This window comes from Megalops cyprinoides, chromosome 18 (genome assembly GCF_013368585.1).
Source record: "Megalops cyprinoides isolate fMegCyp1 chromosome 18, fMegCyp1.pri, whole genome shotgun sequence".
Taxonomy (NCBI): Eukaryota; Metazoa; Chordata; class Actinopteri; order Elopiformes; family Megalopidae; genus Megalops; species Megalops cyprinoides.
Window position 1 is genome coordinate 23,435,962 of NC_050600.1, and position 17,033 is coordinate 23,452,994.

The 17,033-nt window shown below is 37.7% G+C and overlaps 1 protein-coding gene and 1 long non-coding RNA gene across 2 annotated transcripts; both read left to right on the top strand.

Moving 5' to 3' along the window:
* Positions 1-217: 217 nt before the first annotated feature.
* Positions 218-1,155, top strand: LOC118793270. Its single transcript, XR_005005653.1, has 3 exons — positions 218-457; positions 543-575; positions 848-1,155. It is a non-coding gene; the product is annotated as an uncharacterized LOC118793270 (long non-coding RNA).
* Positions 1,156-1,418: 263 nt separating this feature from the next.
* LOC118793269 (gastrula zinc finger protein XlCGF7.1-like) lies at positions 1,419-2,309 on the top strand. Its single transcript, XM_036551367.1, has one exon. It carries the CDS (start codon positions 1,452-1,454, stop codon positions 2,307-2,309), a length of 858 nt encoding a protein of 285 aa, XP_036407260.1. The 5' UTR covers positions 1,419-1,451.
* Positions 2,310-17,033: the final 14,724 nt, after the last annotated feature.

A 17,033-nucleotide genomic window follows, 5' to 3' on the forward strand; every position in this document is an offset into this window, starting at 1 on the left:
TCCACGCCGCCAGAAAATGAATGGAAAGAACGACCGACTCGTTATTGTTTAGGTGTAACAGACCTACATAATAGTGACTGTTTGGAAAAAAAAGTAACAATATAACGTTATTTCTTAGTTTCGTGAGAAACCTAACTTAAACTTAAAACTTAAGCCAACAACAGCGTTGGCTAGCGTCTCTGATCGGAAATTATATGAACCGTACCCTCGGTTTTTCTGTTAAAAACACTCATAAGATTAGTCACATAATTTGACAGGTATTTTGGGTATGTGCTTATTTATGTGAGCTTGTTCACCCAGCAGCTATACCACCTGGCAACCACCTGCTGTTTTGGTAGGAGAACTCAAGGGAATAGTGCAGCTCACTGTTCTGAAGAAGACACTGTCTTTCACCTGTGAATCAGTGTCCTGAATCTCTGAAGTCATTAAGATCCCATGATACTTCCTTCAAAGCATTGTGAGTTCCTTGCTGTTCTGTCATAATTTTCAATCCAGCCATTTAAATGTGTCTGATCTCACTATCACTCTGTTTCTGTGGCCAGGTGAATTCTTACATATCCACATCAACTAATGTGGTGAGTGTCCTGGCATAATGTTGTTCTCATGTGTTACTGATATGACAGTTTTGGTGGTTCTCTCCTCATGACGCAGAATCTTTGAGAAGTTAAGTATGAAATGTACTCAGACCAAATGAGCAGTTAATGTTTCAGTCATGTCAAAACAACTTCTCATACTAATTTATGTAGCTGTTTTTCTTAGTTTAGGGTCATACTCCCTAGTTACAGTGCTTTGAGCTGAAGTAACAGGACCAGTTTAAGCCTTATTCTGTGTCTGTGTTTCATTCCAGGAACTACACGTCTGTACACCTCTGAGCTGTATGGTCTGAGACCACCAGAACAACACTGCTAAGGCTCACTGAGCCACACAGGATCAGGCACAGAGAACAGGAATTCACAAGATTAGAGTCTGCCCAAATGGCAGAGCCGAAGACAGAGTGTGCCTCTCCAGCACTCCACGCATTAGAGTCAGAGTGTATGATGGCGTACGTGGGTGTCAATGATAAACGCCACACAGCCACATTATTGATAAAAACAGAAAATGATCTGGGCTCCACCCACAGTGGGGGTGTTATAAAGACTGAGTGCCTAGACAATACCGAGCTGGGATACGTTGCACATCTACCCTCTGACCAAATCAAAACAGAGACTGATGATAAAGACTCTATTAAATTGGAGCAGTACAGTTATGTGCAGGATTTTAATCCTGTTCAGATTAAAAGTAATCGAATTAAATGTGAATTAAGTGAAAGCTTGGTTAGTGTGAGGAATGAAGCTGGAGGTGATTGCAAAGCCAAGACTGAACCATGGCAATGTGTAGAAGAGCCAATACAAAACAATGTAATTAATGATATGAAGACACGACAATGTGGTGACTTCAGTCAACACCTTGAAATGCATACAGAAGATAGTGAAAGCGTCTTTGTCCAGAAACTTACCCCTTTAGCTGCGTCTGATTACAAAGTAATGCAACATCAAATTCATTGTGATGAAAAATCATACAGCTGTGCCCAGTGTGGAAAGACTTTTGCTCGTGCATACAATTTAAAACTTCACAAGAGGAGTCATTCAGGTGAAAAACCATATAAGTGTTCCCAGTGTGGAAAGTGTTTTGGTCTGATGTCTAGTTGTAAACGACATCAGATAATTCATTCAGGTAAAAAACCATATGAGTGTACCCAGTGTGGGAAGTGTTTTATCCAGAAGACCAATTTCATGCACCACCAGAGAAGTCATTCTGGTGAAAAACCGTATGAGTGTTTGCAGTGTGGTAAATGCTTTAGTTTGAAGTCTAGTTTAAATTGCCACCAGAGAAGTCATTCTGGTGAAAAACCGTATATGTGTGTTCAGTGTGGGAAGTGTTTCAATCGTGTATTTACTTTAAACCAACACCAGAGAATTCACTCAGGAGAAAAATCATATGAGTGTACCCAGTGTGGTAAGTCTTTCCATCAGACATCCACATTGAATCAACATCAGCGAATCCACTCAGGTGAAAAGCCATATGAGTGTGTACAGTGTGGGAAGTGTTTTTGTCACTATTCCTCTTTAAAAATACACCAAATAATTCATTCAGGTAAAAGACCATACAAATGCAACCAGTGTGGAAAGTGCTTTAATCGTGCATCATCTTTGAGTCAGCACCAGATAGTTCATTCAGGTGAGAAACCATATGAGTGCGTGCAGTGTGGGAAGTCTTTTAGTCGTGCAACTTCTTTAAATCGACACAATATTCATGTTCATTCAGGTTAAAAACCGTAAGTGTATGTAATGTGGGACATGTTGTCCACTGGCACTTAATTTAAATTAATACCACATAGTTTGTTCAGGTTAAAGGTCATTTAAGTGGTCATGTGTGGAAAGTGTTTGAAAGGTGGATTTGCTTTAAGCAGTCATAAGAAACCAAGCTTTGGTGAAAAAATACTTGTACCCAGTGTATGAAGAGAAATGAAAGGTCTTGTTTAGACACTAGAAAATTCCATACAGCTGACAAACAATTGACAACAATACTTGTTTTTAAGCACTCCTAACTTCCTCCATGCTTCCTTCCTGGCATGTATATTAAAGCAATATGCAATATATCATTTTGCAAAATAAAGTATGGATATACCTGATATAAAAGTACAGCACTTTCATCTATACATTCTTCCTATGAAGGTGCTATGGGATGGACACATCACAGCATGAAATAGCCCCCTCATTTTCGTGGAAATATTAAATTGTTCATTTCTTTAGGGACCGATGTGTCTGCGGTAATATCATGTTGCAGGGCTCCCTTTGAGATGCCTTACTGATATTATCTGACCACTCTTTGTGCAGCCAGTGAGGAAAACAGCAACACACTAAGACAAATTGAACATCACAGGGACTCTCCTCTTCTATTGAATGTGCACATGATATTTAAATTATCATCTTTGTTTATTAAAAATTGACACATGGATAATAATGTGATGGAGAAAAGTGCCTCCAGTAGTGTGTATTATATGTGAGGACCTGCTTGGCTTGATATTATGTTTGGTTTGTGTCAAGGAAATGGTGAAAAAGCCAAAGAATAGAATTTTATGCTTTATAAAATCTGCTCTCTGTTTGCAAAATGAGCTGCAAAATGTTGTGGTCACATCTAACTACAATAAGTTTGTAGGTATGTTCAAAATTAGTCAATTGTGGCAGTTTCATTACAGGCAAGAACCTATTTAATATGAAAAGAAAAAATAAAATGTATTGATGACTTGAAATCTGAAAATGCCTTCTATAAACCAGAACTGTTACATAGAGGTTAACTTACTGTATGTTAAACAGTTTTAAATTGTAAATTCTGATTTGTATTGCACAGACCTTTACATTAATTCATAAAGAAAGCTTTTCACAACTGTTTTAACAATGTGGGGTGTAATTTTGTGGTAAGCATGGGACATGGTACCGTGTATCCTTGAACTGAATTTTGACTTTGTAGTACAGATTTTTTTTTTTGTCAGACCTTTCGGACTGGTAGCTGCTCATAGTGGATATCAAGTTTAGTATCAAGTCTTTACAATTAATAACTAATGTTGTTACAATGATTATTTGTAATTTGTGTGACATTGCACTAAATCTGTAGCGCATGGTCTGGAATGTTAATTAAATAAATGAACATTGTCCTCCAAATTGTCCTGAATTGTGTGTTGACACGTCACATAAGGATCCCTTGTCTGTAAAATCAAGGATTTATTTTTGCAGTAGTTATCCAGAAACACCTCGCCTTTTTAAATCAAATTTTATTTTATAAAGCGCTATATACAATATCATACAATCTTGGGCAGCGCACTGTTTCCAGAGGGAGCAATAATAATAATAATAATCGAAATAAGACCGAATGGGAAAACTGACAGTTAACCGAGTTGCCAAATCTTGGATGGGTTAATCCTGGAAATATGTGCGAAAAGATGTGTTATGAACGGGTCATTCAGTGGCAGTCCACCTTAGAATGATGACGCGGTGTAGGGGCTCCGGGGTGAATTCGCAGGATAAGTGAGTTTTAAAACTATCCCAAGAGCCGGAAAATTACTGTTTTGTATACACGCTTGATATACGGGGCATCCAGTTCATAAGGCTGTTTCGAATTCCTACTCCCCAGGGTGCTGATATTTACGCAAAATAATTAGTTGGTACAGGCAATAATTGAATTGCTTGATGACAAAACAACTGCCATTGGGCGTCTCTTTACCTAAAAGCAAGGCGGTGTCAGATGGTTTGAGGGACACTGTTGCCATGGCGAAGCCACATCCAACTTCCAAACAACAGGCGCGAAAATGACAGGATAAATTAAGCTTTCCTTAATGTTCTCTGTGTAATTGACCGCACAGACTTTCCACTGACTCCAGGTCGTGAGATTAATGCTCTCTGCGTAATTGACTGTACACGCTTAAAGACTCCAGCTTCTGAGAACGTAAACGTCTCGGGAAACACATCATCGCTTGCGTTCGGGTGAATACACCATAAATACCTTTCTGCAGTGCGTGTGCTCTATATGTACAATCAAGTGCATCACAGGATCAGCTCTCGTAAAACTTCAAAAGTCAATCCAACACGCAACAATTGTAGTGTACACAACAATTACACTGCGTGTACTGCCAGTACTCCACTGCTAAATTCGGCTTGTTTGGTTGGTCTTCTTCCCGTGGCTGCTTACCGTGATCCTCTCTGACTCCTCCTCTTCACCCACAGTCCCGCCCCTCCCCTGAAAAAGACAATCCCAGCCACACCACACCCATCAGCTCCTTTGATTGTGCCCCAGCTCCGACTCCCGTCATCAAACAAAATCGATACATTATAAAATCATAAGTGTAATCCTTTCCCACAAAGTGATTGTTTTTGGTTGTTTGAAACAAAAGAGGTATTGTGTGTTAGATTAGTTTGTGTGTATAATGTGTAGCCAAATCTGTAACACAGATTATCAGAGTAATCAGAGAAACCCTCTAAAAAAGATTCGAGTTCAAAATGAAAGCTAAAACAACTGAATAACTGAATTGAAATGCAAAAAGGATTACTGTAATAAGTTAAAGATGAAACCTTTCATCAAGTTATTAAAATTTTCCCAAGGCCATCAATTGTCGCTGGCATGTTTAAATAACTGATCACAGCTGTGCAATTATTACATATTGAGTAAACATGGACCAAGGAACAATAATGCAATGGAAATTAAAAATAAAAAAGTTAAACGAGCATTACCATGTTTAAAAACTGATCATAGTTGTGTAACTTTTATACATGAAGGAAACATAACAAAGAGCAATTAGCAAATTTAAAATACAATAACATAGGCTTATAATGGTAAATGAGCAATCAATATGGTACAATATTCACTGATTTGTTTAATCTTTTATTCAAATAAACATCAATAAGTGATAAGTAAGTAATACAGTATCAATACAATTTTAAATACCTCACTCAATGCATTCAATCATTGCTGGGCATGCCTAAGTGACACAATATTCAGAAATGGAATTCAAATGTTTGGTTATATATTTTGATTTTATTTATTCTGTGGTGGTTTTTAGATCTCCACTGGGGAATGGGCTCTGCTCATCAGAGTATCAGAGCTTGCATTCCATGGTACCATTGGTGTTGAACCTGATGGCTCTGAGCTCATGGACAGGGTTGTCTCTTGTGTCCAATCCTGTATAGTGTATCTGCAACCCCCAGATATACTGGTAATTTGAGAGGTTGTAAATGTTGTCCAGCACTTCAGATATCTGGGTATCGTCACTGACTCCAATCTGTCCTTTACGAAACAAGATAAAAAGGTTTTCAATAAAGTCAATCTGATGAATTTTAAACATATCACACATCAACTGCCTTTATCTGCTGCAAAACATTTGTACACTCTATAATCTTCTCTCATTTATTATGCTGCATTACAAGCTGGTCCCAGGCAGGAACAACCACACTGAAACCATTATACACCCTCTACAAACAAATCTTAAAAACTCAAACTAAAAACCATGGAGTCATCATCACTGCAACATTGTAAACAAGTATAACTAGTTGACCTTTGACAGTTTCACATTTTTTAAAGATGCTTGGCTGATGTATAAAGTTATTCACGATCTGGCATCTCCTCCACTAAAAAGATGTTTATCTCTTTCAAGGGGCAATGCTAGGGAGAAAAGGGCCTCAGTTAGAAGTGCTGGGATATTACAATTCAGAAAGACATTTTTGGACAAACAGAATTCACAGCATTTTGAACAAACATTCGCTGCCTTAAAAATAGAATTCACTACCCAGTCATTTTAAAGAATCCAGAAGTTTCACAATTTGTAAAACAATACTCAGTACCACCCTATCATGTAGACACTAACATTTGCCTTTGGTATAGCTACTAGTGCATAATAAACGTAATGTTGTAACGTTGTTGTCTTTTTTCCTTCAGTCCTTGTTTTGTTTGCGTATATTGTGTTTTAAGTTACTGTTTTATGCTTCCTGCATGTAATGTATTTTATTGTTTTAGTGTGCTTCCTGCCCAGGGACTGGGAATGCAAATTAGTTACACAGCTAAATCTGGTTCAACTAATGTGCTGTGCATGGTCCCTGCTAAAAAAGAAAAAAAAAAACTAATAAACTAAATAAAATAAAAACTAAACTAACACCAGAATTAATTTCTTCACTTTGTAACAATCAGTTTCAGACATATTTTTCAGGATGAGGCTACTCTGATTGGCTTTGAAAGTCACAAGGTTAGCTGAAGCCAACACATTGATGTGCCTGCACATTAAGTTACATCATTTCATAACATGGATTTAGCTGTCTTGCACATTGCCATGTTGAAGTCTTAGCTTTGTAATTGGCTCCAGCTCCATTCACCAAATTAGTCATTGGATCACTCACTAACACTTCACTGGATTCACATTTCATGTAATTGTATTTTGTGTCGACAGGACTGAAAACCTGCAAGTGACTGTTTCTCTGGTGATTTTTACAAATTTAAAGTAAAACTTTTCCACATTGAGTACACTCATGTGGTTTTTCACCTGAATGAATCCCCTGATGTCTTTTTCACTCTGAGAGTTGTGTAAATGATTTCCTACACTGGGTCCACTCATGTGGTTCTTCCACCTGAATGGATGTCACGTGGTGTTTGAAGAGATGCAGCATTCACACATTTCCCACAGTGGATAGGGGTGGATAGGTTGGCCAGGGCTTCTTCATCTCAACCATCTCAGGCACCCTGTCATTTGACAAGCACCTCAAAGTTGCTCGGAAGATGTCACTGGAGTTGTGACCGTTCTGCAACTAGAAACCACTTCACTGTAGTGCACTCTGTGGCGCGTAGTGAATGTGTGAACTGGGTCTTTTGTAATTGCTCACCAATGTTAGTGTATTTTGACACTTTTATATATAAATGTGTGTGTGTGTATACTCATATACTCGTAACTTATACTTATGATTCATGACAAATTTTGAAGTGCTGGAATAAAACCAGAGGTTTACATATAAAATAATTGTGCAGTGCAGGGACATCAGTCAAACGAACAGCCATACACCCGGTAGTCAGGTTTCATTAATTTGCTGAAATCATTTGCCATGTTATAAGGGTTTCCTTGTTAAAAAGTGAATACCTTCCCTGACATATCTACAAAGTAAAACCGTTTACTACAAATTTCCAGTAGATTTGTTATTGAACAAAGGGCTCTGAAACGTAAGTATTTATAACTATTTATTGATGGTAAATACTGATTACCTTACTTTGGTTAAAACAGTCTATATTAGCTTCTATGCCACACAAACTTTTATTATTTTTATAAAAATTTTTAAACATTTTTATAAAAATTTTATAGACTAGGCTAGGACTTCAGTGTAATGTAGAATACTCAGCATTGGCATACCTGTGGTTTCTGAAATAAATTCTAATTTGATGTTTTAAATGAAATGTCTAAACAAAACACTTGTAGATACACTTCAGTTATTTCTGAATGACATCTCTGGTAACAAAAAAATTCAAAAACATTCAACTACAACATTTATGAAATCATTAAAATATTTGAATTAATAAAACTGGGGCTAGAGTGACAATGATTCTGTGGAACTACAATTAAATAACCCCTCACTTTCAAAACAAACGTGTCTGCAGATAAACTAATGAATATAATACAATGCACCAACACAAGTCAAAACACAACTGAAAGATAGCTCTGACAATTAGTTGCCTTCATTGTATTTATTACAGAAAGCAGGTGATGTCTAATGACTGGCTTGCATTTCACAAAATCAATTCCATCCTTTGTTTTTACCATGGGAAACAACTTCATACACACCTCCAGTCCATTTAGTACAGATGAAGGGGCTTTACAATAAAACCAACCAATTAATACTATGAAAGATGTTATTTACACATTTGAAACAAACTTTTAAAATAAAAATCCATCCATGGTTTTCCCATAGCAAATCAATTTTGCCCTGCATTACTTACATTTACTTGCTTACTTGGGTAAATTTTTTGCAGCCATCAGGCAGGGACTTCAGTCTAACAATGAAAATGGCATTAATAGTATACTTTAAACATAACTTAAAAATGTAAAAATAATTTTAAAAAGTAGTGCCATCAATTTCTTGCAACCTGAACAATTGCGAACAATAATATACAATAATGCCATTTGAAAAAAAAAAACTCCTTTACATATAAAGTAGTATTACAAGATTTTCAACCATAAGATACAGCTGGTGATACATGATAGTAAAGAGTACATGGATTCATACCCAACTATTTTTTTTTCCAAAATTTCAAACCTACTGGTAAAAATAGATTGTGTTTGAACAAAATATTCTACTTGCTTATGGCTTCAACACCAGTTGTTTTGTTTTTTTTCTTTGTTTTACCACAGCTCTTTTTCATGTGTCTACTTAAAGATTGTAAATGTTTGAAACATTTCCCACATTTGGTACATTTGTAGTTTCTTTCTGCTAAATGAGATATCTGATGCTGTTTTAGACTGGATTCCCGCTTAAAACCCTTCCCACACTTTTGGCACACATAAGGTTTTTCAGTCAAATGAATTGTCTGGTGACTTTTTAAATTTGAATTCTGATTAAAACACTTCCCACACTGTTGACAAACATATGGTTTTTCACCCGAATGAATTCTCTGGTGGAACTTTAAATTTGATTTCCGAGTGAAACGTGTCCCACACTGACGGCAAAGGTATGGTTTTTCACCAGAATGAATTTTCTTGTGATATTTTAGAAAACAGCGTTTATCAAAGCATTTCCCACACTGGTCACACTCAAATTTTTGGTTACCTTGCATTTGTTTTTTGAACTGCTCACAGAGGTTTCTCCTCTGGTGAAATTTTAGACTTGTGGCGTGAAAAAAGTCCTTTCCACACCTGTAACACACATGAGGTTTTGTACCTGAATGAATTACCTCATGCTGTTTTAAATTAGAACTTAGACTAAAACGTTTCCCACACGTGGTACACTCATAGGGTTTTTCATCCGAATGAATTGTCAGGTGTCGCTTTAATTGAAATAATGTGCGGAAACCTTTATCACACACCGAACACTTGCAGGGTTTTTTCTCTGAATGCACCACCTTGTGTCGCCTTAAAGAATAACGGTGACCAAAACATTTCCCGCACTGCTTACACTTATATGGTTTTTTACTTGAATGAACTGCCTGGTGCAAATCTAAGTCATAGACACGCCTGAAACACCTGCCACACTGGATACACTTGTGTGGTTTTTCATCTGAATGGCTTTTCTGGTGAATTTTTGAAGTAGATGTCTGACTTCGAGTCTTTCTACATGGAGCACTGCTATCTGATTTCCGACAACAAACCCTCCGATGTTGCCTTACTTTGTGAAAACCTGCATGAGACTTACTTTTCACAGCGATACGGCTCTGATTACCGGACCCGGCTTCAGCTCCATGCGTTAAAGTTTTCATTGGTTCCTTCACTAACACGTCATTGGATTGACACTTGATTTCATTATTCTTCGTCTCGACAGGTTTGACGGGACTGCTCTGGTCTGCCTCAATGTTGCCTGAATCACCAGCCTCTATATTTGTCTGATCAGGATACAAATTGAAACAAGCTAGCTCGGTGATATCTAGGCACTCAACTTTACAATCCACGAAATTCACAGGGACCAGATCTTCTGCAAAACACTGCTGTTGTGCGTTGAATCCCGATGCAGAACACTCCAACATTGGTTCTACCATGTTGACAAACTCCAGTGTACTGGATTCCCCTTTTTGCCAAACTTCGTGCCACGCAACCTCTGGTAGTGTGGTCTCAGTCTTCTTTCTCAGACAATGCAGCTCAGAGGTGTACAGCAGTGTAGCTCCTGGGAGGAAACACAGAAAAAAAGAATGAAGCTTAAAGTAGTCCTATTTCATAAGCTGAGAGTTCTGACTTGGCCTTATCCTATGCTTCAGACGCTTGGGTCTGTCTTTGGAACAACCCTCTCAGATTTCCTTGCATGTATATTTTTACATGGAGATTTGTAGAAATGTGTACAAATCTAAACAACCTTTTCCAGTAATTGTACAATGTATATGCAAAGCACTACATTTCCTGTGGGTGCAGGAAATGCAGTCAGGAGTACAGGAGGAACTGCTTCAGCACTGCTGTGAGACTGCAGAGGTTGCTACAGGGAGACGAGAAGATATACAATTTGTGATTCCAAAACAGCATTGCATGAATGGAGAAACAAATCTAGTGGAGACCGTCAGCACTTCAAAATGAACAATAAGCAAGAATCACTTGTATTATCTAGTGCTTGTTTTTTGTAATGATGAGGGAAATGTACCATTTTGCCATTTCTGACTTTGCCATCTCCCCATCTGTGATTTAGGAAGCAAAGATTATAGTTTCCCCATTCCCATTTGAGAAACTGTTCCCATCTCTGTTGTAGTTTAAAAAACAATCTACAAGGGTTACAAAATGAATGTCACATCTTCTATCGCTAACAATAAAGATGCTCTGATACTCATTTCAAACACTGGAAAAGATGGTATTAACTCATGCTTTTATTTTTCTTTATATAATGGCCGATCCCATTATGCTTCTTGTAGTCACGACACTAAAGACCTGGATGCCCATTTATCAACGTTGCATACGCAACTAACGTGTCTTACCTCCGCTAGGTGGCGTAAGTTGACGCCTGTGTATCGTGTGTCTGTCCGAACGCGGCTGGATTACGAATTGCGTCTTTCCCTCCATGCTTGCTTGCTAATATTATCATCACATATAAACATAACCTCTCCCTGCACAGACACCCCGTTTGGAATAATAAAGGTCAAAAACAAAACATGATTGAACACAAATGATTTGAAAACGATAATTATCTGGCTAAAACAATAACTTAACAGTGTCTATCAGCTTTATGACTCTTCGGATTTTGTAAAGAAATATACTTTTTACTTTGGGGAAATTTTAAACTGGGATTGTTACCGTTCCAGGAGATGTTATATTTCGTTACGACTAAGCCTCCCTTGCCTCGAAAACGGAGTCATGAAAATTTCTGTAAAAGGGAAAACGAGCGTATCCTGATTATGAGCCGAGCGTGCGGAAAAGCCAACAAATAAACTAAAAAAGTGGCACCAGACAAGTTACAAAAGGCTCAACCTACCAGCTCTGGGGATCTCCTTATAGGACATCATCTTGTGGGCTCCACAGCCCCCGGAACCACAGCAGTGATTCGTAATTTAGTTTGATCAAAAACGATGACTCCCGCACAAGCGCGCCGGCGTACAGCGATATCCAAAGGATCCAGAGTCGTCGGTAGCCCAAACAAATGCTGGTGAATAGTTTCTCCACTAAAATAGCACTTTCTGCGCTCCTGCAACAAAACAATAGTCAGCGAAACCTCTCCAGTTCAAACTCGCCGCCGTAGGTTTGGATCTCTTCCTCTTCTTCCGGGCAGCAGGGCACGTTCATAAGCTTTACCTGGCTGCGTGTTGACGTCAGCACGTACGAAATACACAACCCTAGCCACAAACAAAAAGTGTGCCCGTACATGTGGAGTGTGTGTGGCCCTGACTCAATTGAGATTATAGCAATACCCCTAATGAAAAAAATAATAATTTGATTGCTTCTATACTGTTAGAGGGGATTGACATTCGGATCTTGAAGTATAATAATCAATACATAGGGAAAGTGTGTCAAAGTGTGGCTATTCCAACTGTTAAATGATACTGGGACACTAATTACTCATTAAAGACATTCAGGGAGTCTACCTTGCAAAGTGTGAGGAATAGCCTAAACACGTTACCAACACAATAGTCAATTTAAGACATTCCATACAATGCTTCATCGAGATGCTTATATGGACTTACAATACAACTCTAAACCTCATGCTTGAAGGAATCATTGGGGGACTGATGTATGGTTTTCATTTGGCAGATATTGACCAGCTGGGGTTGCTCTACTGAAAGGAAACTTTAAAAGCCAGGTTTTAGGTCATGAGACACACAAAATAGGCATTTGGATTATATTACTTGTGGATATAAATTATACTCGACATTCTTCTGAATTCATATGCCAACAACAATGCACACAACAAAATTTTGCTTTATTTCTTAATACTGAATCGAAAATCAATTATCTGAAGTGTCCTTTTGGCTACAGGTATATGGGGTGGTGATTTTAACGCAGTGTTCAATGAAATATTAGATTAGAAAATTACAAAACATATGGTCCAGAGCAGGTTTGCTGGATATTAGGAGATGTTAACATCCTGAAAAAGGCAACATATAGGTGAAGTAATAAGGAACAATCCAAATAATCCCATATTGACTTTTGGTTGATAACACAAGAAGTAGAAAATATAGTTGAGTTAGTTTTTATTAAGCCATCTGTGTTAACTGACCATAAAGGTATATATTCATTGAGTCTGGCATTTGTGGTACAGCCAGAGCTAAGTCACCAGGAGATACTGGAAGCTGAATAAGATGTTAGTAGAGAATGAGGAATTTAAGATGACAGTAATAATGATTATTAGAGCCTTGGAGATGTACAGGTGTAATGAATGTATTTGGGAGTTAATGAAATATGAAATGAAGATTTTAGCTATTTCAATAGGGAAATTGACTTCTCAAGCTAAGAGAGAAAAATAAGATTATTGAAGAGATAATGGATTCATCTTAGTAAGTGAATTTAGCTTTGCAGGAACTATTAGAATTTTTGTCACTGCAATTACAATTACATATTCATGGAGAAATGCCAAAAGGTATTTATTACATCAAGGTTTAAAAGGTTATAACAGGGAGAGAAAAATACTAAATATTTTTAAATCTGCAAAATATAAAATTTCCTCCATGAATAAATCAATGATTAATAACACTCGACAAGGATGTTGTTGAAATATTTCATTATGTTTCCCAGTTTGATCAGACTCCCTATTCATCAGCTTCTTCCACTTCTGATATGGGCTCTTTTCCAGATAATGTCTCAGGTGATGCTGGAGGATGAGATGATGATTTTATTGCTTTCTGTGATGATGAGATGAATATTAGTCAAAGAATGCATTAAATACCTTAAAGATAATCAATCTCCTGGGAATGACAGTTTAACAAGTGAATTTTACAAAATGTTTAGTAATAGATTTGCTCCCTTCTGGACTTTTTTGTTTGATAAATCTACCAACACTGGGAACTGCCAGAATCTTTAAAACAGGGTATCATTGCTTTGGTTCAGTTGATTATAATAGCTCTATACTGTACTGGATGAGAGTTCTTTTATGTTTATTAATTTTTACAAGCAATTTGACACTGTGACACATAGGTTTATTTTTAAAGCTACAGAGTTATTTTTGATATCTGTCCAAACATTATACAATGGATGTACAAGTTCTTTGAAATCAGGACAAGGAACCTCTCAAAGGTTTAAAATTCATCATGGAATAAGACAAGGATGCCTCATGTCCTGTGTCTTATTTCATTTAGTGACCAAAATGATTGCCTTTCATATTATAAAAGACTCTTTCAAGGAGTTTTATTTCTCGGAAGAAAATTAAATTATATCCATTCGCAGATGATGGGCCTACACCATTTTTGCTAAGAGATAACAATGAGATTAACAAAGCAGCTCACGGCATTGAACAATTTTCACGGGTTTCGGGTCTGAAAATTAGTATAAACAAATTTGTTTATAATTTGATCCCAGTTACATCCAAAAACTGTACCGTTGTTTTGGATGCAGGTCCGAAGAAGTAGCAATTCGTAACGAACTCACCTAACATAATACGCTCGACCATCTGACTTTTTTAAGAGAAGCGCTTAGGTCAAGCGAGCAAAAGTGTGGTTTGACCACCGACGTGTACCTGACGGAGCTCTTAATAAGAAACTGAATAGCACATCCATGTCAGAAGGTAAACGTTGATAAAAGTCGTAAGTTGCTCGTTAGATGCTTCAGTTATGGTTAATTTAGTAAGTAACGTTAATGCAAGAAATGATCCACTCGGTAGAAACCTTCTACACCCAACATGCTTTTATTTTGAATATTTCGAGCTCGATGGTCACAGGAAGTACGCTTCCTTGTGGCGGAAAGCTCACTCTCGTTTGTAAAACGTGACTTATTTAACTACAAGTTCTGTAAGTAATGTTAAATGTTAAAGCAATGTTAAAACTAAATTCAGTCAACGGAGCGTGGATACATTGACTGAGAGGTTAGTAATATGCACTCTAAAGATATGCACTCTTTCACACAGCAAGTTGATAGCTGCTAACATCTGAATTTGCTTCAGAGCAAGTGAGAACATTTGTAGCTAACAGCATTTAGCTTTTGTGTACCTCATTAGACCCAGCTAATGTTAGTACATGTAAATTCCCACATGTGTAGTTTGCTAGTTATCTTAATAGATTTAATCTGTCTGTGCAGGAATATACAATATATGCAGAAAAGCCATCACTGTGTCGATAACTTCCAGGGTTGCCAGAAACGTTTAATAGCAAGGTATGGAATGTATGTCGTCATCTTTTTGTGTTGGTTTCAGACGTAGCTCATGACCGTTCGTTTTTAGTGGGCAGCTGTTCAAGGTGATCAATTATGGAAATGGGAAGAAAACAATGTAGGTGTGAGCCAGTGTTATACCAGTTGGTGAGAGATAGAAGACTGATTACTACCAGTGACTACTTGATAATTCCATATTACAGTCTGTCCTGATTATACATGTGCTGTGCAGAACAAATATGCTATGTTAAACAGGGCAATTTGTACAGGGTTCCAATCTGATCCAAATATTCCATATATTTTTGTAAAATAATTCTCATTAGAGTGACCTCACATAGTTCTATACGAAAAGATTCCTGGAAGTGCAGTCTTCATCAAAGTCATTAGAGGTCCGTACAGTTGATGACTGTATCCAGTTAACAGAAGACAGTGTACCCATTAGAAATATGAACTGTATGCACTGCATACAATTACTTGAAGAGATTATGTATATGTTTGTACTTTTCAGAATCTCCCATTTTAAAATATATAAGTGCAAGTGAATCTGAGGGTCATGCTAAACACTGTCCCACGTAGTCCTAAGTCTATGATCATGCTGTATTAACATGGTTCTCTCAGCTGCTGGAGTAGGACCAATTTTAGTCTTGTTCTCTTTCTTGTCTTTCTTTCTAGGAGCTACACTTCTGTGTACCTCTGAGCTGCATTATATGAGAGAGAACATTAACAGCACACTACCAGGACTTGTTGAACTGTATAGGATTGAACACATTCAGGAATTCAGGGGACTGGAGTCTGTCCACATGGAAGCACTAAAGTCAGAGTGTTCAGCACTAGAACTCAACACAGTAGAGCCAGAGTGTTTAAGAGGAAACGGCGATGGACACCACACAACATCATCAGTGAAGAGTGGCCCTGATCTGGGCCCCACCGACATTGGAAATCATATTAAGACTGAGAACTTTGACAGCACTGAGCGACAGTATTCTCATTTGTATCCCAGTCAAATAAATACAGAGACTGGTGATCTAAACTATACCAAAGCAGAACAGAACAGTCACTTGCAGGTTTTCAGTCCTGTCAAGACAAAAGATGAAATCAAGTGTGAATCCAATGAAGTTTTAGTGAGTGACCCAATGACCAGTTTTGTGAATGGAGCTGGATCTGACTGCAAAGTCAGAGTGAAGACTGAACCATTGCAATGTGAAGGTGAGCTGAAATCAAGCTGTGAAAGTGATGTAACAGATAATGATGTGCAGACACAAGAATGTGATGACTTCATTCGACACTATGAAATCCACAAAGCAGGTAATCGGTGCAAGGTCATTTTTAAAAGTAAGCCTTTAGCTGTTTCTTCTCACAAAGTAACACATCGGAGGATATATTCTGGAGACAGTTCATACAGCAGTTCCCTGTTGAGAAAGGCTAGGACTCAGCCATCCAATATAAATAATCACCAGAAAGGTAAATCAGAAGAAAGACCATTTAAGTGTTCTCAGTGTGGGAAGTGTTTCAGTCGCGCATTTACTTTAAAAGTACACAAGAGAATTCATTCAGGTGAAAAACCTTATGAGTGTATTGAGTGCGGGAAATGTTTCGGTCAACGCTGTACTTTAATACGCCACCAGATGATGCATACTGGTCAGACACCATACGGCTGTATGGAGTGCGGGAAGGGTTTCTCTACCATATTTCTTTTAAATCAGCACCTGAGAGTCCATTCAGGTGAAAAACCGTATGAGTGCACCCAGTGTGGGAAATGTTTCAGTGTGCAGTCCAATTTAAAACAACACCAGAAAATTCATACAGGTGAAAAACCTCACGTGTGTCACCAGTGTGGGAAGTGTTTTGTTCGGGAAACAAATTTAAAACTTCACCAAAGAGTTCATTCACGTGGTATCACTTACATTTGTAACCAATGTGGGGAGTGGTTCGCTAATGCTTCACAATTTAGTAAGCACAAGAGAGTCCACTCAGTCAAAAAAAGCTTTAAGTGCGAGCAGTATTGGGACGCTTTTAGCAATATATCTAATAGAAAACAACTCAAGAAAGC